This window comes from Pagrus pagrus (genome assembly GCF_965226575.1).
Source record: "Pagrus pagrus genome assembly, chromosome: 1".
In the NCBI taxonomy this organism is placed as follows: Eukaryota; Metazoa; Chordata; class Actinopteri; order Spariformes; family Sparidae; genus Pagrus; species Pagrus pagrus.
Window position 1 is genome coordinate 12858941 of NC_140185.1, and position 23986 is coordinate 12882926.

The window sequence follows — 23986 nt, forward strand, 5'->3', positions numbered from 1 at the left end:
GTTTACCATGAACACCTAACCAAAACTAATGCAGCTCTGCAATAAACTATATCTTCATGAAGGTTGTTTTTGAAGGCTGTGGTTTGTGGTACTGTTGAACTATTCAGGGTTCAAACAGACTTTTTTGTCCACTGGCCAAATGGCAAATGATGAAACCTCTCAGAACAGTTTTGTAATTTAGAAATAAAAATAATATTTATTGCAGGCTTTTTGTATTAGACTTCTTTATCTTTGGTTAAAGGATAACTACCGTTTTTTACAACCTGGACCTTATTTCTAGCAAAATATATGATCATTTACTCACCCAGATAACTTTGGTGTCATTTGAAGTCGTTCGGACGAAATTAAATCCAGTGTAGCGCCTTATATCCATATAATGTGAGTGACGGGGCACTGAAACACAGCCTCTATATAACGCATTATCTGCCACAAAACTAGTTCATTTCACCAATATTTTGTCACAATACGCTAGTGCTATTCCCCTCTGAGTCCGGGCTCGTCTGTTATCAACATCCGGGGTCAAACTAGCAGTAGCAGCTACAGGTAAACAAGGCGCGCTGTCGCGGGTGCGCGCGCAGCTCAGAGACGACATCTTCCAGGTCAGAGGTAGTAGGTCAACCTACAGACCCCGGATGTTGATAACAGACGAGCCCGGACTCAGAGGGGAATAGCACTAGCGTATTGTGACAAAATATTGGTGAAATGAACTAGTTTCGTGGCAGATAATGCTCATAGAGGCTGCGCTTCGGTGCCCGGATCACTCGCATTATATGGATATACGCGGCGCTCCACTGGATCTAATTTCGTCCAAACGACGCCAAATGACACCAAAGTTATCTGGATGAGTAAATGATCATATATTTTGCTAGAAATAAGGTCCAGGTTGTAAAAAACGGTAGTTATCCTTTAAGTGTACCTGCGCAACTGAAAACTGGAAAAAAGGAATGACTGGATAATTTTCTGTCACAGACTATTTATACATGGAACTTGCATAAATTTAAATAAAAACAATCTTATTCTCTGATGAATCTGTTATAAAGTTTTCAATGGGGTACTGTATCTTTAAATCTATCTAATATGTGCTTCTTTCTGTCTTCTTTCAGGTAAAAATCTGTACACCAATGAGTATGTAGCTATTAAACTGGTAAGTTTCTTTTGCTGCTTTATTCACCTCTGCAGATAAAAGAATCATTTGCAAAATGATAGATAAAACATGTCCAATGCCTAAAGTGGCAGCCATTTGGAATCGGGATCAATATTATTGGTATAGAAGAGTATTCATAATTACTCCGATAATATACCTGAGTCGGTTGTTTGAATGAAATAGTTAGCAAAAATGAGAAAGTGAAACAGTTAATTTGTATAAACATAAAACAGGCAAAAACAGATGCATAGTAAAGCACAAATGTAATATATTTGAATGTTTAGCTTCAGTAAGACATGAATTACGTGTTTTTCGAAGCCATTTGTATTAATTTCCAGAAATATGACTCTTAAGGTTGTGCTGGGACGGTTGTCATACTAGACTGATCTGGTCTTGGAGAGAAATATGAATGAGGTGTAGATTCTTGGCTAGGTGTGTCTTTCCAGTGGCTGTTGGACTGGAAATCATGACTCCTGACTCATGCTTTTATTATTGCTCACCAGAGAGTAATAAAAAGTACAACAGTATCAAAGTATTGAGGTTACCAAATGAAATAGTTGTCATGGTGTGCTGACACAGATGTAGTGCTTTTATACAATAAAGAAATGTCTCACTAAAATGTGTTTTCTGTTTCAAATCATGAGTGAACTGGGATGACATTTTAGTATGTGGGGGCATTATCAACACTCTGGGAGTGTCTGTAGTTCACGCTCAGGTCGGTTTCCCAAACATTATAACAGACAATGACTTATTTTCCAGGATAGACATTTTTCCCACGCTAAATGTGATGTTTTGGGTGAGTGTTACTTTTGGAAAAAGACTTTAATTGACCATTTCCTCACAGAGAGTTTTCAGAGGACAAAGGTGACACATTTTCAATCCAGGACATCATTTATGTATTTGAGCTTTTGATAGAGCTTTTTCATGCCAAATACTGTAATCATGTTTCATTGGAAATTTGTGAATGCCCTTGAGTGTAAAATGACTCATCAAAAATAGTTGACAAACAGAAAAGACATTTAATTTCTGAATGAAAAAACAATCTTTTACTCTCTGGTTTAACGTATCAGTATCAGTATCGGTATCAGTATCAGTTTAGCTGTTTTTTCACTGATACATCCCAGTCTCTGAGGTTATTGCCATTAACTGAGTTGTGGTTTGGATGTGTCCACCCTACAGGAACCCGTCAAGTCGAGGGCGCCACAGTTGCATCTAGAGTACCGGTTCTACAAAACTCTGGGAACTACAGGTAAGGTCACAGATGTTTGTGGCTCCTTGTGGTGTTTCTGTGTGACAATGATTTGACTGTTTTGGAAGATCAGTGCGGAAGATTGCATCATTTCCACAACAAGTGATTACTCGGGTTACGTATTGATATTAAGCTGTGTCAGCAACTTATTTTAATCTCTTCAGGACGTTGTGTACATGAGTGCGTGAATGGCTACGTGCATAAAGAGCCTGTTGAACAGTGACCTTGCTTTATAATAGATGTACCAGTGGTGCAATTCAATATAGCGGGTGTTGACATAACGTTTGTTAAACACCCACAAACGGATGCAGCAGCTGATCGTCTTATTAACTGAAAAGCCTTTTTGTTTTTATCAAGGCAGAATATGCAGGATGTGTTACTGACTTTATTTGAAAGTGTAACTTCTGCTCACTGCAATAGCCTTAATGCATGTGTCCAATGTTCAGTTGTTATTGAGCCAATAATAACGTTTACTGTATTATTCAGCGTGTCACACTGGCTTGGTGTGTGTCTCCATGGGTATAATCTTGATGTGCTGGAACATGTAACGTGACAAAGTTGATAAATAAAATGCTTTTCAGTTAAAGACAATTCATTGTTGTGACAAACCGTCCTTTCAATAATTTTTTGATCACCCTGTGACTGATTATAAGAAGCTTTGAACACATTTACATTTTATCACCTTAGTTTGTCGATACGATCAACTCACTGGCGAATAGGTGCTTATTTACACATCTGTGTGTAACTCTATCCTTGTTTTCTGAGAAGTTGTGGGCTCTATAAACCAAAATGATGAGTTGAAAGTCACTTTAAAGCTCCATATAAGCTGCAGAGTTGGGTGATGATTCTCTGCAGGTTCATAGCTTAAGCGACCCATTTCACATTAGACAGAGTCACTTGACCCATCTTATTATAAAACTGTTGATTATAATCACATCAGGGAAATAAACCTGTGAGGTTTGACCTTAGTGTGCATAGTTATCTGACAAAACCTGCGCTTTAATTTGCCTGTGGTGATGTATATCTCCGGTATTATACATTGACATGTTGCTATGTAAAGTGAAGGAACTGATTTATTTGATTAGCTTTCTGTTGTTCCATTAAAACATCCGGGAATACTGAATCAAAGTTAGTGTCACTGCATGAGGCTAGACCATGTGGTCAAAGGTTGGCACTAATCCACATCACCAGATGGTCTGTAATTATTTTATGTATTTAAAAGTATGAATGCTGTAAAGTCTATCCAGATATCCGGCAACCATTAACTTCGTGGGCACTTCAGCGAATATCGCTGCTGATCATTTTAGTGCACTACTGGTGTGTACTATCTACTACTCATTTATTGTTTCTGGTGTTCAGTTCCAACCCAATTGTCGGAAATGTAGCTCCTCCTGACATGAGAAGGCACATCCTGCAGTCCATTAAATGGTTATTTTTATCACTGCTGTAATTTTTATTTTTCCTTTATGATACAAAATGTTCAATGGCAACAGTTTCTCCCCTACACTGTGTGATTTATGGTGCTGGATAATGATGTCAACACTAGTGGTACAAATACAGACATAATTGTATTTGTCCTTTTCCAGATCCCATAATCAACAAGGCCCATAATCGACAAGGCTTCTCCACTACTCTTCCTTTAACTGTTTTCCCCTGAGAGTTTCTCAGTTTGTCATAAATGATTAGTCAAGGTCTGCTGATGCATCACCGTTACAGCAACCACTGACCAGAATCTTGTGAGGATGAAATGACTACAACAGAGAAATAAATTAAGGGCAAACTTTTTCAGTCATGGTACTAGAGGAAATGGGTGGGACCATGAGAAACAATAGAACAATAGAAAATCTTTTTTAATAGTTGTTCGCTGCTCTTCTGGTAAAATGGTTAAAAATAATGTATACATTACGCTGGTTGTCACATGAATGCACCTAAACCTGAGCTGTTGATGGATTACAGATACATTTGATCATGCTGTTTGTGAATTTATTCACTGAGGCATTTATTACCAATCAGTTAAGTCACAGTGTTACAGGTTAAGGTTGGTCTCAATCACAATTTAGATCAAAACAGCTATGTTTTTGTGATGTATGGTGACGGTCCTTGATGTGCAGGAGTTCTACATTTATATATGATAACCAGACTGGGAATATAATGGCTATTGTTTTGCAAAGGCAAGGGCTGGAAAAGGCCAACTGTGCGGAAACTCATTAAATATTTAGAGAGTGGGTCTGCCTCTCTTAGTACTAACCTGCCTCTGTCCTCTCCTCCAGATGGGATAACGTGACCTCATTTCTTCTTGGCTGTGTGCTGCGGCACATTCCTCTCAGCCAATGTGGTTGTCACTGTGTCTGTGCGACAGGGTCTTTATGAATTAATGTGGTTTGACTCAGATGCTCAATCAGGTGTTGTATCTGGTGCACAACCAACTGTCACTGGATATTAATGAGGATGATTCAATTAGAAATGAAACATCTCTTCCCAGGCATTATGCAAGAATATTTGTCAGTGCTGTCAATAACAGCTTCAGTGCTGCTCTGGTTTTATTAGACAGCCACTATGAGGCATTAATGTGTTGAGGACAAGACAGTTTTGAAGATCAAGAGGGTTTGTTCAAGGGTGGATGCACACTATTGAGCTGTTGAGGGTATTGGCAGCCAGACCTCCTTGTGAAACACTAAACCAGCTCTGTGACCATTACAATCCCAAGATGTAAACATTTCCCACAGTGACAGAGCTTACTAGATTTTACAAACATGTAAGGGAAAGGCCGGAGGTCTTATCCGGGATATCTGTTCCCACTAATGTGAAAACATGGATCATTGTTAAGAATAGAGTGTCTCTTAGTGCACTGTTTGTAGTATTTTAGTCAACTTTGTTAAATTTTACAACCCTACAGTTTTATCAGCCATTAAAAGAGGCATATTAAAAATACCGCACATGTGAAAACTCCATTTTAATTAAAAACTAGAGAATTTTTTTCTGTGGTCACGTGATTGACAAACATTTTTCAGGTGCTACATAACAACCTCATTGTTGACTGTCTTTTTTGCTGCAATCATAAGTCATCATGACTAAGCTGTCTGTCATGAACATTTCCTTGTGAAATGTGATCCGGCATTATAGTCATACGGTTTACAACATGAACGCTTATGTGTATGTATTAGATAAAGCTGAGATCATGCTGTTAATTGACTGAAGTCTGAAGCATGCACCTTTACTTTAAAACGGAATGATTGGCCTGTGCCACGTCAGTGTTTCATGGGCACTGAAGAAATTGATTTACTCTGCAAGTCTTTAATATTCAAAAAATCCTATTGAACATGCTCAGACACTTGAAAGCATAGACAGAACAGAATGCTCTTCTAGCTGCTGTGCTGCATAGAAGGATAGTGTACAAGGTTTGTTTCTACACCAGAGTTACAATATAATTACAAATGTTTATTTCTTTCAACCCTGACAGCAAGAGTCTCTGACTATCATGTCGCGTTGGATGCTGTGTCCATACTGAATCCATTAAATATGCACATCTTTTACATTGTGTAAATAAACCATGTACCTATCAGCTTTGTGCTGGAGATCAGTTTGGAGAGGTAACCAATTTCCTACGTATGTACTTTTTATTCAGAAACACATTTTACATTGTGATATTTAGGTGTTTCTTTGCTGGAAGTGACATACAATATAGCCAACAGCAAGTAGACTTTTATTAGCAATGGCTGATGTAGTTGTTCTGTTGTGAGCTTCAGCTTCTGTGAAGCGAGAAGAGGTTTTTGAATGATGAATGACAGCATGTCGGCCCTTTATATAGGGAAGGGCTGGCAGCCCTACAACATTCATGTCATCAGGGCCAGCCTATGGGCTGGTGTAATGTAATAAAGAGCTTCTGTTGCAGGGGTGTTACCCCATAGTGAGACACGAAACGAATGCTATGAAGGAGAACCCCTCATTTCAACGTCATGAATCATACGATCCTCATCAATGCATTACTTTCAGCGTAAGCACCAGGAGTAGATAAAAAAAAACAGGGTGTCTGATAGAGCCCAACGGATGTGCGGTTTTTGGGGCCGATACCGGTATTGGGGAGTAAAATACTCAGATATCAATATATCAGCTGATATACACACAGTTTGTGTAGTGATCCCTCAATTGTAGTTTTCAAACAACAACAAAGATATATGATGGAGGCAGGATAATTCACAGATTAACAGTAAACTTTTATTGTCTAAAATGACAAGTGCACTGAAACGGTAAACATCACTGGGAATTATAATTAATTATTAGAATAAATGATCCAACACATCTTTTACTGCATTATTTTCTGTAAAAAAAAAAAAAGTTTTCATATTGGCCGATATCACACAACATATAGGTCGATACCAATATAACTGTGAAGAGCCAACATTGGCTGATAATATCGGCCAACCAACATTGGTCGGGTCGAGTGTCCAACGAAAGTTCAGCTCAAAACTGCACATTGCGCAGCTCTGCGACACTCTTACAGCTACTTGCGGACACAGTTTTTTAAACAATGAAAGGTTACAGATTTTTTTGTCCTTAAGTATTTAAAATATTTTAGTTAATTGTATGTCTCTGATTCTGTAGCTCTGTCACACACAGAATGTAAGTGAATGGCATGGTAGTCAAATAAATGATCAAACAATTGAACAGATTGAAAGCGAAAGGCGCAAATTTCAGTAAAGCAGCTGCTGAACTGAAGCAAGCCAGCAAAAATGTCTGACATAAATTTAATTTAAGTAACTAGTCACAGGCTAGAGTTATCGTGCAGGCATCGTGCAATCACAGAAGAGGCATTAAATATTCTGGAGAGCCAACGCAGAATTAACATGAGCAGCACGTCTCTCCTTATTCTAGGTCGCCACTTCAGTCACAATTTTTGCAGAAAAAAAACCAAGTCATCGTATTTCAATGCAGTACGGTGGGGTACACCCTGGACAGGTGACAGGTCTATCACAGGGCGCACATGCACACACACACAGAGTAACAGTAACATGTTCAGTCTAACACCTACTGTCAATTTCTAGTCACGAATTCACCTAACCAGGATTTCTTTCGGCTGTGGGAGGAATCCCACACAGGCACAAGGAGAACATACAAACTCCACACAGAAAGGAAGTACAGTAATCCCAACATAATTAATTATGTTTTCGTTTATCGTCTATAAAAAATGGGATGTTTGTTGACAAGCATGACGACATCACCATTTTTAATCTGTAACATGAACATTTTTGTTGAGTCATAGCCCTTGTGACGTGGTGTAGTATTGCTCTAGCCTTACCGATGTTAAATATAGTGAATCGGTCTTCAGAGTAGTGGCACACAAAAAAGTCAAATATGACATTTAAAAATAGACTTGGAGTGAGTTTCTACAACCCTTTGTCTCGTCACAGCGATGGCTAAATTATTGATAATAGAAAAAGTGCTACCAGATGGTCAAAATAAAACATCCAAGCTCAGGACTGGTCTCATCACAGTCCAGAGAAAGATCTGGTCTTTGACAGCAGGTGGAAAAATTGCACACAGAAATTGGTGTGCAGTGAGATTTGGGCGAGTGCCTTTCAGTCGTATTCATTCATCACATTCATCTTCATCATCTTCTCCTTTTGTTGTAAAGGACTGCAGCCAATACCTCTATTAGACTACAGTAACAGAGCTGATATATTTATGAAAGTATTTATTTTCTTATCACAGAACCTGCCACATTGAGTAGTGATGTACAATATGGATTTTTTTCACCCTAAACTGATAACTGACCTGAGTTTAAGATGTAGTAAGCAAAGATGGATGATTTAATATTTATAGCTCTCATATTTGTTGTGTTAAACTTCAGACTTCTTTCCACCTTTTTAAACACCTGTGAAACACTTGCGATTGCAAATTACAATGGTGTCATCTTTCAATGAAACTGTAAAAAAAACAAAAACTCCGACAGCAGTGATGACATTTTTGGCTTTTCTAGACTACACTACCTGCTCTACCCAGGTGTCAGTCATGAGCACGGGGGTGCTGTAGTTCTTAGAAACCACTTTCTCCATCTTCCAGCAAAAAACAGCTGAAACAGGTGCTTCTCAGCTCGAGGACAGCAAACTACCAAAGGAAAAAAGGGGACTGGAGCACGCTGATAGATTTACAGCTTTAAAGTGTGCAAACATACGTCTGTTTCAACACTACTGTTACTCTGATGATTGTTTTTTAGCACATTTAAAGGCATTTAAATTTATCAGTGTGCTCCAGGCCCCTTTTTTTCTTTGGAAAGGCTGTTCTTCTTCTTCTCCTTCCTCTCCTATTGCTCTGTCGTCTTCTTCTTCTCTGTGTTAATTGGCGGATCACAAACCAACTTTCAAGGTGCGAACAGCTGCGTTATATCGGGCCCAGAATGCATTGGTCCTATATATATTGTGCATCCCTATTTATATGGTACATCTTAATCCAATATTTGTAGTTACCTACATAATACAACTGCATACTATATATTCTTTGCATATGAAGGCCATTAAAATTAGTAAAACTACCTCTGCTTTCAAATATGCCTATGTCTGTCTGTAAGGTCAGACATCATCTACAGTATGAACTAATCTGAAATTCAAAAGCTCATTTAACAAACTGAAGCCTTTTTGGAAGTATAATACCTGCAAATGTTGCGTGAATAGAGGATAAACAACCTTTATTTTTTACCCTGTGCTGTTCTGCTCCTTCACTCACTGATTCATACCGTCAGTGGAGATGTTTTTTTTAGAAAATGTTGTTTGTTTGTCTGTGCCACATGCAGTTCTCTTACATCACTGTTAAAATCACTTCCAGCCCAAGTCAGTACTACACCCAGGCATTGCTCTCATTATTTTTCAAGAAAATTGAATGAGAGAAGTCAAAATTGGTACCTACAAAATTGGAGGCTTTCATCAAAGTTTGAGTCTTTTGTACAAGTAGAGTATACTTTGCAGTACAGGACACAGATTCAGTCTCTCGTGAGGACTGCTTTGCTCTAGGTAATGATGGTTCTATGATCACTGCTTTTCCTTTGCTAGTAAAAAAAGCTTGACCAACCTTGTTAGGAATCGAACAACCCGTTTATCCACTTATTTACAGCACATCTCCAATCTGACACATTTTTAGGCCTCCCACAGTCACCCAGGGTTTCAAGGCACTCATTCCTATGGTACAATTAGCAACCCACAGAACTGCATAATGGTGTCCAGAAACACAGGATGGAGCTCTGCATGACTCCTACATGCCCATATGCTAGCCGACAGCATTTACGCTACCTTTCATACTGCAGTGTATTTCCCATTACCCAGCTGGCAAGTGAGACGTCTTCAGTGACATATTCACATGAATATGTTAACGCACGGCATCAGGATTAGTGTTGGTATTTATCTTTCAGCTTATCAGTCTCTACTAAAACTACTTGAGCAGAATAATAAGTTGATGATGGCAATTTGATCCCTTCACTAAACTTTATTGTGCCAACTTCTTTCTCCTTAGTCATGGGACACAAAATATGAATGAGTTGAGCACATAACCAATATATTGCATGTGTGCTATAAATGTAGGCTTCAAACTGCTTAATCAACATTTTATGTTAACTTAGGATCAAATGACTGTGTGTAATGTCAAAGGAAGGTGCAAAGAATGAAAAATGCTCAGACTCTCCTCATCTCCATGAGGCATATTAACATGTTTTTGTCAGCTCATTGTTTTGGTTTTACAGCCAGAACGTAACATTTTGTATTTACCATCCACCACTTTCACCGACTTATTTGGTAGAACCGCAGGCAGATACTTACAGGTAAAAGCTTTCATAAATTGACTGTACACTACTTGCCCATCGTCAAGCACAGAGACGCATAGACCGATGAAATTAGCTGGTGAACACAGTGGAGTATTTAGTTGTTAAATAGAAGGATAATTTCCTCAGGAGTTGGTGGAGGCCAAAACAGAGCTCTAAAGAAAGTAGATATTGGATTGGAGTTTGCCAGGTGAAATACAACCTCAAATCCATGGTCATTTTGCTCTGATTCTGCTGGATGTTTAAAGCAGCGTTCCAGCACCTATTTGCTAGCGTGTTCACCATATCAACTTTATACGGTGATAAAATGTCAATATTCAGTTTGTTGCGCTGCAATCATGTGGCCAAATCAATAAATGAATATACATAAATAAACTTAACATGCATAAATGCACTTACACATCATCTCCTAAGTACACATACAAGACAAACAACACTACTGTATACACAGTAATACTATCTCCAATACATTGTTTTAATGTTGCAGTCAGCAGATCCTCAATATTAAAAGGACTAGCTTTCGAATCAGGAACATGAAATGTAATCAGGATGTCCCTACTTATTTTATTTTATTTTTTTCTTCTCTGCAATTATAATATTTCTAAGGACTGAGTGCAGCTTAGGCAGTCTGTTAAAGCAAGGTCTATATGATTGGAGCTGCAGCATTTCTTTGAAGTTTCTTGAGGGGACCTTTTTAATAGGACCCTGACTAAACTTTGAATCATGGTCCCCTGAAGGCAATTAACAGTTTGACCTGATTTCCTAGTTCTTTGAAAGTGAAGTTCAGGATGTGGTCATGAAGACAACAAAGGATGCAGACATTCCCAATTACAAAATATAAATTGATAAGACTTGCACGTGCATAAAATTTTAAATCCTGCAAAACATGAGGAATTTCATACTGTTCATGCGGGAGGGTGAGGCCCTTGTTACAAAAGTAGAAACCTCCGCTTTGTGCTTTTATATCATGTTATTAAAACTGCATGAATGAAGGAAAAGTTAAAACGCTTCACACCCTGCCATCCTTTTACATTCAAGCTCACAAACTTTTCTAGAATTGTATTAGCATAAGGAGCTTTAACTCCCAGATCGCCAGTATTACAAACAACCCATATGACGGAGTAGAGGGATCAGAGCACCAGCCCTACCATTATTACTATTACATTATACTGACTAAACTGCACAGTGACAAGAAGTAAAATAAGAGACAAGGTGACAGATGGAAGGGATTTTGGAGCAATTAGAGTGAGTAGAGCAGAGAGGATATGATTCAGCTGGGAGGATGTGATATGAGGCAGTGAAAAGATTAGTTTTCAGCCTGCAGTGGAGGAGTGACACACTTCTGTTTGCAGGCACTGTGTTGTATTTTACTTTAAGGTTAATGTTTACCTAGCAGATTTCTCTGCTCCCTCTGCTCAGTAACCTTGTGGTTCCCCTCCTCCTGTCTGACCAGTTTGAGGCCTCTTATGGTTAACCTTGGACCCAACTTAGAAATATCATTAGTCAAGAGAGACAGGAATAATAAACACTTTTACCATCTGGACTCTCCTAGAATTCCCACTAAGTTTATACAACACATTGGAGGCTTTGCTTTTTTTTCCTGCTTTTTGTTATCTACTAACTTGTTTTGTTTTTGTTATTTTCCCAGCAGTTTGCAATTTATTATCTAAGCTATTAACATTGATCTTTTATATCTTTGATGCACTTCTGTGACAAATATGCTGATGTTAAGCTGGGCTTGGATCTTTGTCTCTCACTAGTCCTATTTCTTTCTCTGTGTGTTTCAGCTGAAGGAGTTCCCCAGGTGTTTTACTTTGGCCCCTGTGGGAAGTACAACGCCATGGTTCTGGAGCTGCTGGGCCCGAGTCTAGAGGACCTCTTTGACCTTTGTGACAGGACATTTTCACTGAAGACTGTCTTAATGATCGCAATTCAGCTGGTAAGTTTAGGGCAGTATGACACTTGAAGTTGTTGTAAAATAGCTTCTACTCGCCTCTGAAGACTGATGAGATGTTATCATTCAAAATGTAAATGAAAAAACAAACAACTAGACAGATTTTTGTAAATTCTTCATTAATGGCCAGTTAAAATTGCTGTGAGTGCTGTTTTCTTGAACTAATAGTCCACATAAAAAACCTAATAATCATATTTTGATGCCTTGCATGATGAATTTAGCATACTGGTAGTGTACAATCTTAGAACATTAACTAAATAATTGCTCAAAAACTTTATGTGTCGTCTGTTTTTAATGGAGATCTTATTTTCAGTCTCTGTTTCAATAAATCCTACACACTGGTCACCAGTGTTGTGGGCTGACCCACTACAAAAGTAACACGTCACAATAATATATTATTTAACCAGTAACGAAGCAATGTGACACATTTCTAATAGGATTTTCTGCAATATTATACAGTTACCACCCGCAAGCTGTTCAAGTTTTTCTACCTGACTGGGTAGTCTTTATAAAGTCCTAATTTACATTCAGACCTTGATATTTTTTATTCCTTTAGTTTAGGGTCCACTGATCAAAATTATCAAAAAGGGTTTTTTATGAAATGAATCAAAGTTGTGAATCTTGTCCTCTGAATTTCATCGCTCACAGTCTTCTAGCTACGTTTGGGAAACAAAAACATATTTTCTTCCGGCAGGAGAATGGAGAGACACTAAAATATGATGAATGTAAAATGGGTAATAAAAAAAATGATGCCTGTCTCAAATAAAGGCCTGGTTCTGCTTTTCTGTGATGTTAATCAAGACGCCAAACGTTATTTTATATTTACAGTAGTTTTAAGTTATTCTTCAAGAAACTCCCTCTATAGCAGTTTCACAGTGTATTTGAATAAAGTAATGTATAATGTGTTGGGTTGAGTCCTGCCTCCAGACCAGAAGCCTGTAGAGGTGTGACCACTGCAGTCTCCCATTACCCAGTCTGCAAATTAGCAATCTGTCAGTATATCTATACTATTGGGCAGAGTCAGGAAGGCTGGAAGCTGTCAAAAAGAGCAAAGCCATCACTGAATCTCATTAGGTTTGAGCAGCTCAGAGGGTGGTTTGACCCAGTCTCTTAGGCGCCTCAGACATCTCCAAATTTCTAACATTTCATTTTGTCAGCACAAAATCTGCAGTGCTCTTGTAATACAGATAGCCTCTGCAAATTTGTAAGGAAACCTACAAAACAGCACTACATAAGCATGGTGTTGCAGAACAGAGAGTTGTTGCATCTCAGCCAATCTTTCCTCCTGTATTTATCACATGGGACTTCCCTCTTTATTCTTTGGCACAAATGAGGGATCCCACAATAAGTGCTGCGAGCTAATACTCCTACTCAAGCTCTTTTTTTGGTCTGGTAATAGGCGGAATGTTTCAGGGTATCAGGATCCCTCAAGATCAAACACAACTAAATGATCTTATTACTCACACCACTGCTTACAGTATTTCCCATTGTGTTTGAGCTGTCATTCTTGTCAATTACAAATCTCTTGGAAGGAAACTGCTATGAGTGCGTGGTTATAATTACCCATTTCTAAACACATTGTCGTTCTGATCATTATCGCTTGTGCTTTTGTAGTCCCAGATCCCTGCAGGATGGTTTGTCTCTCTGTTGGTGTTGTGCCAGATTTTCTAACCACTAAATTAAGCTTTTTTTGTGATAGTAATGGGACACTGTGGCTATGCAGCATAGTGCTGAAACAATTACTGAATCAATCATTAGTCAGTCAGGATAAATTCATTGATGACTACTTAATAAATGATTAATTGCATGTCAAATTGATTACATCTGTCAATAATGAAAATAATCATTAGTTTCAGTCTCAGGTTATTACAATGACAAAGATTTAATAGCAGTAATTGACGAATTTTTTGGTTGATGTCTTAAGTACGATACTCCAGTATTTATGTGTACTTCCATAAAGTTGGGGGACTTGCAAGAGACAGATTAAAACTAGAATGGCAAGGCCCAACAGTCCCCTTTAATTCAATCAAGCTTATAGTCCAAATTTAAATCTGCTAGACCTCTGCATCAGACCTTTCCTAACGAGTATAGGTCAACGTCTTTCAAACCTGACATCCCTAGTTTGCAACACAAGGTTTCTGTTATACATTTGTGATGTTACTTGAGTAATTTTCACAGACTTATGTAACTGTTCACGCTGTATAGTATAAACCGTGACTACTAAATTGATCTTGCTGTGTAAAATCAGTGGAGTGCTCCTTTAATGTGTAATAATGCTGAACTCAATCACTCAGGAAGTATTGTATTACAATGCTCATGAGACGACTGACATACTGCAGCAGTCAACTGTCACTTTTGACAGTTTGACAGTAATTTTGACAACTTGATTCCCATTTTTGCTGACTTTGTCGTCTGGTTTGTGATTTGATCAGATCTGTGTTCATGTTTCTTTTTGCTGACTCGGTTGTATTCTTTCTCACCAGATTTCTCGAATGGAGTACGTGCACTCTAAAAACCTCATCTATAGAGATGTAAAACCTGAGAACTTTCTCATCGGACGGCAAGGGAATAAAAAGGAACACATCATCCACATCATTGACTTTGGCCTGGCCAAAGAATACATCGACCCCGAGACCAAAAAACACATTCCATACCGGGAGCATAAGAGCTTGACTGGCACCGCTCGATACATGTCCATCAATACACATTTAGGAAAAGGTGAGATCCATTCCATAGCTTTGTTTTTGTTTTGCTACTTTATCATAGATAAGTGTCTATTGTGTAAGGTGGTTTGGCACTTTCTCAGTGTTATGGTATATCTGTTGATATAGAGCAAAGCCGGCGAGATGACCTGGAGGCCTTGGGCCACATGTTCATGTATTTCCTTCGTGGGAGTCTACCGTGGCAAGGACTAAAGGTATGCCAAGTACATGGAAGTGTTATATAGAAAAAAATCTATAAAAATATAAAACAACTCAGAGCTGACTTGATTTCATGACAGTCTGCCTCTAAATCATAATCTGATAATAAGACCAGTATGCATGCAGGGTTTTATGACCAAATTGTGTTGAAAGTCAATTTTGCATTAAAATCTAACTTCTGAATTTAAAAGTGAGTCAATATTAATATCAAAAAGAAAAAGTATTTACAAGAGGTAATAGAAGAAATTTGAAATTAACCAATCGTCACTGTGTAATCCAGTAGACGGACAGTCAGGAGTGAAGATTTTCTTTTAACCAATCTGCATTAAGAAAAACAGAATATATCAAGAATGTGCTCGACATCAGAAATGGTTCACATGTCTTTCTGATTTAAATCTACTGCAGGCCGACACGTTGAAAGAGCGATACCAAAAGATCGGAGACACAAAACGAAACACTCCCATCGAGGTCCTCTGTGAGAACTTCCCAGGTACACTGATGATTGATGGCTGTAAAATACTTGATCATACAGATATTGGCTGTGATTTTACCTGTTTCCCCCCCCCCCAAATAAAATCATTTGAAATGTCATCCCACAACATTATTAGTCCATAATAAAGGTTAAACCATTATTATTTTTTTCTTTTTGTGTAATTCAGAGGAGATGGCCACCTACCTGCGATATGTGAGACGGTTGGACTTCTTTGAAAAGCCTGACTATGAATATCTGAGGACTCTGTTCACTGAACTGTTTGAGCGAAAAGGATACACCTTTGACTACACTTACGACTGGGTTGGCAGGCAGATAGTAAGTGACGCACATAAACTGTTAAACAGAATCTGTTAACAGTACTGACTGCACAGCATTTAACTAATTATCATTCCTCTCAGCCTACACCAGTGGGGTCTGTTCATATAGACTCTGGAGCATCTGCAGTCACGAGAGAGAGCCATCCTCACAGAGACCGGCCCTCACAGCACCAACCGATTAGAAATCAGGTACGCCAGATTTTGTTTTGAGAAGTGGCCTTGTGTGAGTTTGTCAGGCTTTTCTTCCAGTGAAAACAAGGGAAACAAGTTTACATGTTTGTATGAAGCACTTGTGCATTGAGAGAAAACGTGCAGCACATTGGTTTTGATTGACATTAGCTTGGTAGCTAACTTAACACTATGTTAACAGAGAGTTGACTAGACGACTAACTACAAGCTTACAATATGTAGTGTGAAAAAAGAGCACAACTCTCACCAGAAACATTCAGTGTTAAGCTCCCGCAAATGAGCTTTTCTGTCTCTGGTATGTTTCTGTCTCCTGATGGACAAACACAGACGGGACAAGCTTCTCCCCCCGTTCCGTCCCCAAATATGATTGGTTGCCTGAGAAAGGGCGATAGTGACAACACTGGTGAAAAAGTCAAAAGTAATTTTTTTGTAGGCGGCTGCATGCTGCTGAATACACGAACAATTGGAGGAGGATACCTGATATGCATTCGCATACTGTAGTACTACATTGAAATGAGATAGATTAAGAGATAATGAAGGCAGAATTAATTTATTTCTTTATTAGATTGAACACGAGAGAACATTAGAAAATGTGCTCAAGTTGTCAGTGCAGGTATGTTTCATTTCCAGCATTTTCAAGGGACTGCAGTTAACCTTTGCATAATTATGTTGTTGTGGTTTCAGAGCTATGGTTCAAATTCTTGTTTTTCCAGCAATTAAGGATTTTAATCACTTTTTCAGTGAGTTTACTGCTGAATGTACATTGGATTATGATTGTTAATTGCTGTCTCGAAGAAAACTCATTGATGAACAACATCTTGTTCATCAAAAAAATAAATTGATCCAGTACAGTCCGCTACTTCAGGTTTAATTTGTGTCTTATTTAAGTGTAATGAGATTGAGGCCAAAGTTTGAGATGTGAGAGCTTTACCTCCATTTGGCTTCAGGCTCATTAGTTTCTGGTTCAGTTCTTTGGCTGAAGCCTTGCTTTGATTTTGATTTCACTTTTTTATTTTGTTACATTTATTTTTCTTCTCCATTTCTCATGCTGCTTTGCATGTCACCTGGCCTCGCTCACCCATTTACCCATCTTTCCTAACACAACTATTCCATCACTCCCCTCACCCCCACCCCCCTCCCATCGCACCCCCTCCCATCACCGACGCCCCCGAGCAGACAGCGGTCTCAGATCGACGAGGAGCATGGGAGGTGCAGCCCACACGCCAAGCAAACTCCTCCTATCTGACCTCCCACCTGGCAGCGGACAGGCACGGGGGCTCAGTGCAGGTATACACCCCTCACCTGATCAACCAACAGCCCCACCCAATCTCTATGGAGTCAGATCTGTCTCACGGGATCTAATCCAGAAAAATGCGTAATGTTTACAATTTGCATACCTAACAATTCTCAGGTGCGTCAATAAAACGCAATGATTGACTTTTTTAAAGATTTTTTTTTAAGCTGATTTTGGTTGCTATTATTAACTTCAGGCTATTTTAACACTTAACACTCAGATATACTGACCAGGTCATTCAGACGAGATACAATTTATTTTGTATTCATCTAAAAAAAAAAAAAAACTTCATAATTGTTAGACCTAAATGTTACTGGTTTATGTAATTACTGCCATTTCTGGTTCTCAAGTAAATGTACAATTTTAGATAAAAGACATTTTACCAGGACATGACACTGATCTTGTAGTTTAGCCTTGTGTGTGAGACAGATCTACACCCATATACCTCCCCCACCCTTTTACCCCCTGGCTGGGAAATGTTATTTTTCTGCACCACCATATGCATGTCATCTGGTGCCACCCACCCCAGATGGTGAAAATGTGGTTTAGCTGTATAAACAGCAGCCCTGGTTGTGGCATTTTGATCTCAGGTTCTACAACTCTTCATGGCGCTTCCTTGCAAGATCAAGAAGCCTCTTGCATGGCAGGGTGACCTGGCTCAGCCGGCTAAGTGCATGCTCTTAAGTCGTAAAAGGTCATTATGCTTGAAGGAACATCCTGGTGTAATTTTGACAACTTGCCATTACCCAAGATTGTCCCTGTCAGTAACAATCTCTGTTTGCATAGGTGTGTACAGTGTAGGCATTAATAGATCTGGCTATTCTACTAAATGCCATTCACTTCCATTCATGTTGAAAAGGTGTGGAGATTTGGTAGTTGCCAGGCAGGCAGTGGGTGTATCACTCACGTAAAAACTATTTTATTTTCACTTTGTACATGAACTGTGTCCACTGGTTGGTTTCCATTAAAAGAAACATGTTTATCCAGCTCTGATTGTACTGTCAGTTCAGGAGGATGCACAGAAGAGACTTCAACTGACAGAGCCAGCTAATGCGAAATTCCAGATGCATGGTATGCATGATCGCGACATTTCACCGAGGCACGCCCCCTTTTGGTCGTAATATCAACTGTCCGGCTCAGGGCTCCTAGAGTACACCGAGGAGAGCGAGGACAACCGTACGACTAAACAAACAAAGATGGCTGCGCCTGTAATTGAGATGTATTTTCTTTGTATTTGTACCATGTTGGTCGTTTTAATGTCGATTTTAAATGCTCTTACACACTTGATTACATTGCTGCTTTAATCCGGTCACCAATTTATGCATTGCACAGTCTTGCTGTGCGTGCAATACAATGTAAAGTTTTGTTTTCGAGCTGGTTTGCTAAAGAGGCTAATGTAGCTAACAATAACAATAACAATGACTAGCCTGCTACTGCCCCTTGTGGCACACTTGAGAAACTCGATAGCACTTGTTGAAATTGAAATAGGTGAAAATTGCAAAATATTATTGAAGTGTAAGGCTTCAATAGCGGGGTTACTTGAAATGTTAGTGTTTCTGTAAAAAAACATTTTTTTATTATTATTTCATATTGACAGCCGAGACAGCTGCTGCCCTGATGGCGTCCGTGTTCTTCCCCGACTCGTTGTGTAGCGATGCCCGCAAAGACAAACGGGAACACTAAAAGTGCTACAAGCCAGGAAATTACGTCGCGTTCGCACTTAAGAGCAACTCGGGCGGGTGGTGTGCCATGCATCTGGAATGCAGCATAACTTCCGGTTTAGCCCCCAGCTAACTTGAATGGGGATACAATGATTTACTCATGCTGCCCATTTAGACTATCCAAAGGTTATCACAACAAATGGCTCAAATTATAATAGTGAAAAGTCTCATCTCGGGTGGGTTGTGATGCTCAAAAGAATGTATCCACTTGTACAACAAATCAATATCTTTGTAACAGGAGGTGGTGATGCTCATACTTTCTGTCCACAGGGGCCGCCAGAATCATCAAAAAATAAAAAGTTCCTTGCAGCACCTTTTATTTTGTGATGTGACTCAGAAATCAACAACTTTCAACACTGTTGAGGACATCTTGCTGTAGACATAGCTGATAATGAAGAAGGCAATCCCAAACACAATGCTGTGGATGTCCAGTGAAAACAAAAGTCCTTTTCATTCACACCACGTGATCCCAAAAATTGACCTATTTTTCTGTAAACTCTATGACACCGAGTTGAACCCAAACAGACAGCAACAATCTATAAGACTTCTTATTAAAAGCAGTGGGCACATAAAATAGTTTGCTTGTCGAAGCGTCCTTATCTCCAGCAGACACATGACCTTCATGTTTTCCCTCATTTTACCCTCCTCCACACAGAGTTCTGATACATCAGCAACCTTGAAGGAGTTATATAGTTGCAGTAACTCTAATTTTAGAGTAAACCGGTTATTACAACAGCAGTGTTTTTGTTTCTTCCAGCAGCTTCATCTCCTGGAGAGTTTTCTACAACATGAATGGAAGTGAATGCTGTTAAGTTGGCTAAGATTAGCAAAGGTGTACACTGTATGCATTTATGATCACAGAACACACATTCTTACAATAATTACAATGAATTTCTTCTACAGGTTAATGGAACAACCATCAGTGTTTGGCAAGCCATGTCTTTTTCTTTGTTTGTTTGTGTCTGATTGTTCATCCATGTCCTTCTGGCTTGAAAACGTTGTACGTTTGCTTCACGGCTGCACAATAAATCTAAATTTTATCAAAATCGCAAAATGGGCAAGTGCAATATCCACATCGCAGAAACCGGTAAAATGCTTTTAAAAAAAACCAAAAACCCAGCATTATAATGACGTACTGTAGCACTGGAAGGATGAGCTGCCCTACAGACTGTGTTCTCCAGATTGCTACAGTTCCCAACAAACGTCACATCGTCATGATTTTAATAGTTTTTTAAGTGAAAATGAAAATTGTGATGCTAAAATGATCATTACCTTTAGTTGTGAATCATATCGCTATTTCTATCAAAATTACCTCAACATGATTTTTTTTTTTCCCCTACTGTGCAGCCTCAGTTCTCTTCTATACTGGCATATAGCCTGGGAAGTGAATTTAAAAAAAGCCATATAATTGTTTTGATTCGTATAGATCAGCAGCCCTATTAGCTCCCCTCAGAAGTAAATGTTTCAAACATGCTGTAAATAAAAGCTTTACTTATTACACCCTTTAAAGAAATGAGCTGTGTGATTTAGAAGTGGAGCTGCAGCAAAACTGAAACACCCATGGTTCATAATTTTTGCTGAAGTTTTTATTGTCAGCTATGGTCACTGATAAGAACCACATTTTTAAGAGAATAATACAACTTTTGCTGGCTACTGATGTCAGCATACACAATTATTTGGGTCCAAAAACTCCACCCATCTTTTGTTTCCTGTTTGGGACTAACATTCAGGTTTCACTTAATTACTTTAAACGACTATGACGGTATCGAAAAGAGACACAGACATATTACAGTTGGCTACCGATGTGAAATGCAAGCAAGAAAACCACGTCCATGTTATTTGCTTGTGTTGCCTGTATTGATGTGTTGTTGTTCTTTGAAGCTGTTAGGTGTGTTTCCAAAGAGGAGACAATCAAATGAATGGGTTTCAAAATCTCCATCACAGCAGGACCTGTTTTTCACATTGCTTCTGACCAACATCTTCACTGTTTTTGAAGTAACACCCGTCTGTGCCACAGGTGGTCAGCTCGACCAACGGGGAGCTGAACGCAGACGATCCACTGGCAGCTCATTCCAACGCTCCGATCACAGCTCAGGCAGAGGTGGAAGTGGTCGATGAGGCCAAGTATGTGTCACACACCCGCCACACCACTCCCTCATGTCCATCTGTCGCTTCCTCTCTTTCCCGCTCTTCCTCTCTACCTCTCTCTGTCTCTCTCTCTCTCAATTTTTGCTATGCTGTTGAATTGTGACAGCCCCGTCCCCACCCTCCAGCTGTCATCCTGCTACTGCTTCTCTTATCTTCTGCCTGACTGTGTGGGTTTTTGATCTTTTCTGCTGCCTGTCTCTATGCCGTTCCGTTAATAAGACTTTTTTAAAGAAAGAAAAGATGCAAATTAACTTCTCAGTCATGCTGCTTCTCATACCTGTAGCCTGAGCAGTCAGACTCTAACATAGGCTGCACTAGCAGTCAATGAGGAAGGGGTTTCTGTGGCTCCTTCAAAAGTCTTAAAATAAACTAAATGTGATTAAGGTCATAAATGGTCTTTTATTTGCTATAGGTGCTAAATGTGCAGATGGTGCATTTAAGACTCAGCGTGTATTATATTAATTTAGTATTAGACAATGAGAGACTACACCATTATGGAGGTTTTACGTTACATTTACATTACAGTATGTTCACTAGCTACAGATGTCGGTGTCTGGCTGTGTGTGATCTTTTCGTTGTGGTAGTAAACATAGCAAGGTGTAATTTATGCTAAAAGACTTTTACCTGAAGGACCTTGGAATTTAAAAAAACGTAGAATCCTGCTTGCTCCTAAAACGCCATTGTCATGGTCATTGTCACTTGATAAATATGAAAAATGTTGCTACTGAGCAGTGTTTTTGCCACTCAGTGGTTGTAACTTGCACCTACTGTGACGTCGCGTGCGTAGCCTCTATTGAGCTTTTCAAGTTATCTGGTGAAAATTCCTGTTGCTTTTTTTGGTGTGTTTTTTCAACACCTTATATGTATCTCAGAAAACCAAAATGTTGCATTGTCAGTTTTTAGTAGAGCTATGCTAATGCCTGCATTGTTTGCACACAGTGCACCTGAAACTTCCTCTGAATCCCTCGCAACTTCTCAACGGTAGGCATGAAGCACTTTTGTGTCACTCTGAGAAACACAAGGGGTTGAGGGTTCTTTACATGCTGAGCAGGTATCATTCATCACACGTTAGCTCTCAAATTCATTTGTAGAGGTCTTCAAAGGATTTGAAAATCATTGAATTGACTTTAAAAAGTGTGTAAGAACCCTGGAGGATGTCACTTCACTTTCTAGCAGCCAGACCACCGTAAAAACAAAATGCTCCACTGTTGATCAACCTGATTATCATGTCTTTAATGGTACCAGTAAGGATTATAATGAAGAATCTTACAGTGTCTCAAGCTAGCAGCAAGTTGAGATCACACCAGATTGTCCATGTCACAAACGAAACGAAAAAGAACTGGTAGCAGCCCCTAAACGGCTATTGGTTCAAATCTTCAGCACCAGTAGCTGGAATGATGGCATGCTGCATGGCTGGCCGCCCACTGTGCAAAAACTGCGCTGCTGGCTGAATGTCACATTATTCAGCTGACTGAGAAGAACTGAGTGGAGCACTTCTGAGACAAAAAAAATAATATGCCGAGGGAGAAAATAAATGCTTTGCAGTTGGAATTTATGGTTGCTGGATATTAAAGTAGATTAATTTTGTTTGATGAACAGAAATGTTGGAGTGAAACTTAACTCCATAACACAGAGATTTAGTTGCAAGCTACAAATGCACTGAGAGCTACTCTTGCACAAAAGCTTTGTGTTGTGTCACCAATACAACCGCTCATACTAATGTTGAGCCAGTCATTGTATTGCAAGACTGCGGGAGGAGACTGTCCTGATTTGGCCTCAAGTCACCTTTGTTGCCAAGCAGGACCTCAATAGTGCAGTTGTTGTGAGGCTTCAGTGTAAAATGAAGACGGTGCAGTTAAAATTGGCTTTACTGGCCTCACTGAAAAACACTTCATGATGAAAATGGATGCAAAAGATGTTGTATTATGCTAAGTATTAGCTCGGTTGGCCTGTTTGGGGTTGTGGGTATGTAGCTGTAAGCAGTGTACAGGCGGTGGTGTTACATCTGAATGAGTACTAGCATGTATAGTATGAATACTACGTATCTTTAAGCAGATAAATAGCTTTTTTCTCTGACATTACTGGGTTTAGAAAAACACAAAAAAATTATACATAAACAATCAAAACAGTGGAACATTTCTTTAACAAAAAGTAAAACAGGTTTTACTTGATAAGACATTTAAAGTCCAACTCCAATCAGTCTTTGTTCCTGTTTATCAGAGAATGGGGTAATAATCGTATGTAAGCAATTACCATCGCAGCCAGACTGCCGTTCTTGCAAGATCAACACTACAAGCATGGATTAGTGATATTGTGATATATTAGCATGGATAAGCAATAGCATGAATATTAGCAGGGATAGCGATAGTTGTCAGTCAAACAGAAGTTCTTCTTGTGTCTTGAGGAGCTGCAGAGTTTATTCAGGGACAAACGGTAAACTGTATCGTACAATTTCTCCAGATGCTAACACCTGTTTGCCCTGAGCCCAGCCACCGTCGCACAAACACTACGCACTGCCCTCTTCTTAAAGGAGCCAAGCTACTCGTAGAACGACTCCCAGATTCTACTGTAGTCAATGTGTCATTTTTTTTATTTAGTCCATTCACATGAAAGGAAATGGGGGATAAATTGAGCATTCGTGCCAGATTCATGATCATCGAGCCAGCTGACCATTTAAAATGAAGGGGGAAGTTATTTAGAAACAAAAAATGTATCGTAAAACAAAATGATCTCTCTGTCCTGTATCTTAAAG

The 23986-nt window shown here is 39.1% G+C and overlaps 1 protein-coding gene across 4 annotated transcripts in view; it reads left to right on the forward strand.

Annotated features, from left to right (window-relative positions):
- csnk1g1 (casein kinase 1, gamma 1) overlaps positions 1–23986 on the forward strand; it is a 40559-nt gene that overhangs the window by 9213 nt on the left and 7360 nt on the right. For 2 of the 4 annotated variants that reach the window (XM_084362972.1, XM_084362973.1), the window contains exons 3-12: positions 1104–1144; positions 2324–2393; positions 11985–12136; positions 14635–14869; positions 14983–15068; positions 15478–15562; positions 15732–15880; positions 15964–16071; positions 17248–17358; positions 21104–21210. In XM_084362972.1, coding sequence (XP_084219098.1) covers positions 1104–1144; positions 2324–2393; positions 11985–12136; positions 14635–14869; positions 14983–15068; positions 15478–15562; positions 15732–15880; positions 15964–16071; positions 17248–17358; positions 21104–21210 — 1144 coding nt within the window. The remainder of the gene's footprint in view (positions 1–1103; positions 1145–2323; positions 2394–11984; positions 12137–14634; positions 14870–14982; positions 15069–15477; positions 15563–15731; positions 15881–15963; positions 16072–17247; positions 17359–21103; positions 21211–23986) is intronic. The other 2 variants (XM_084362974.1, XM_084362975.1) reach the window with 1 other exon arrangement.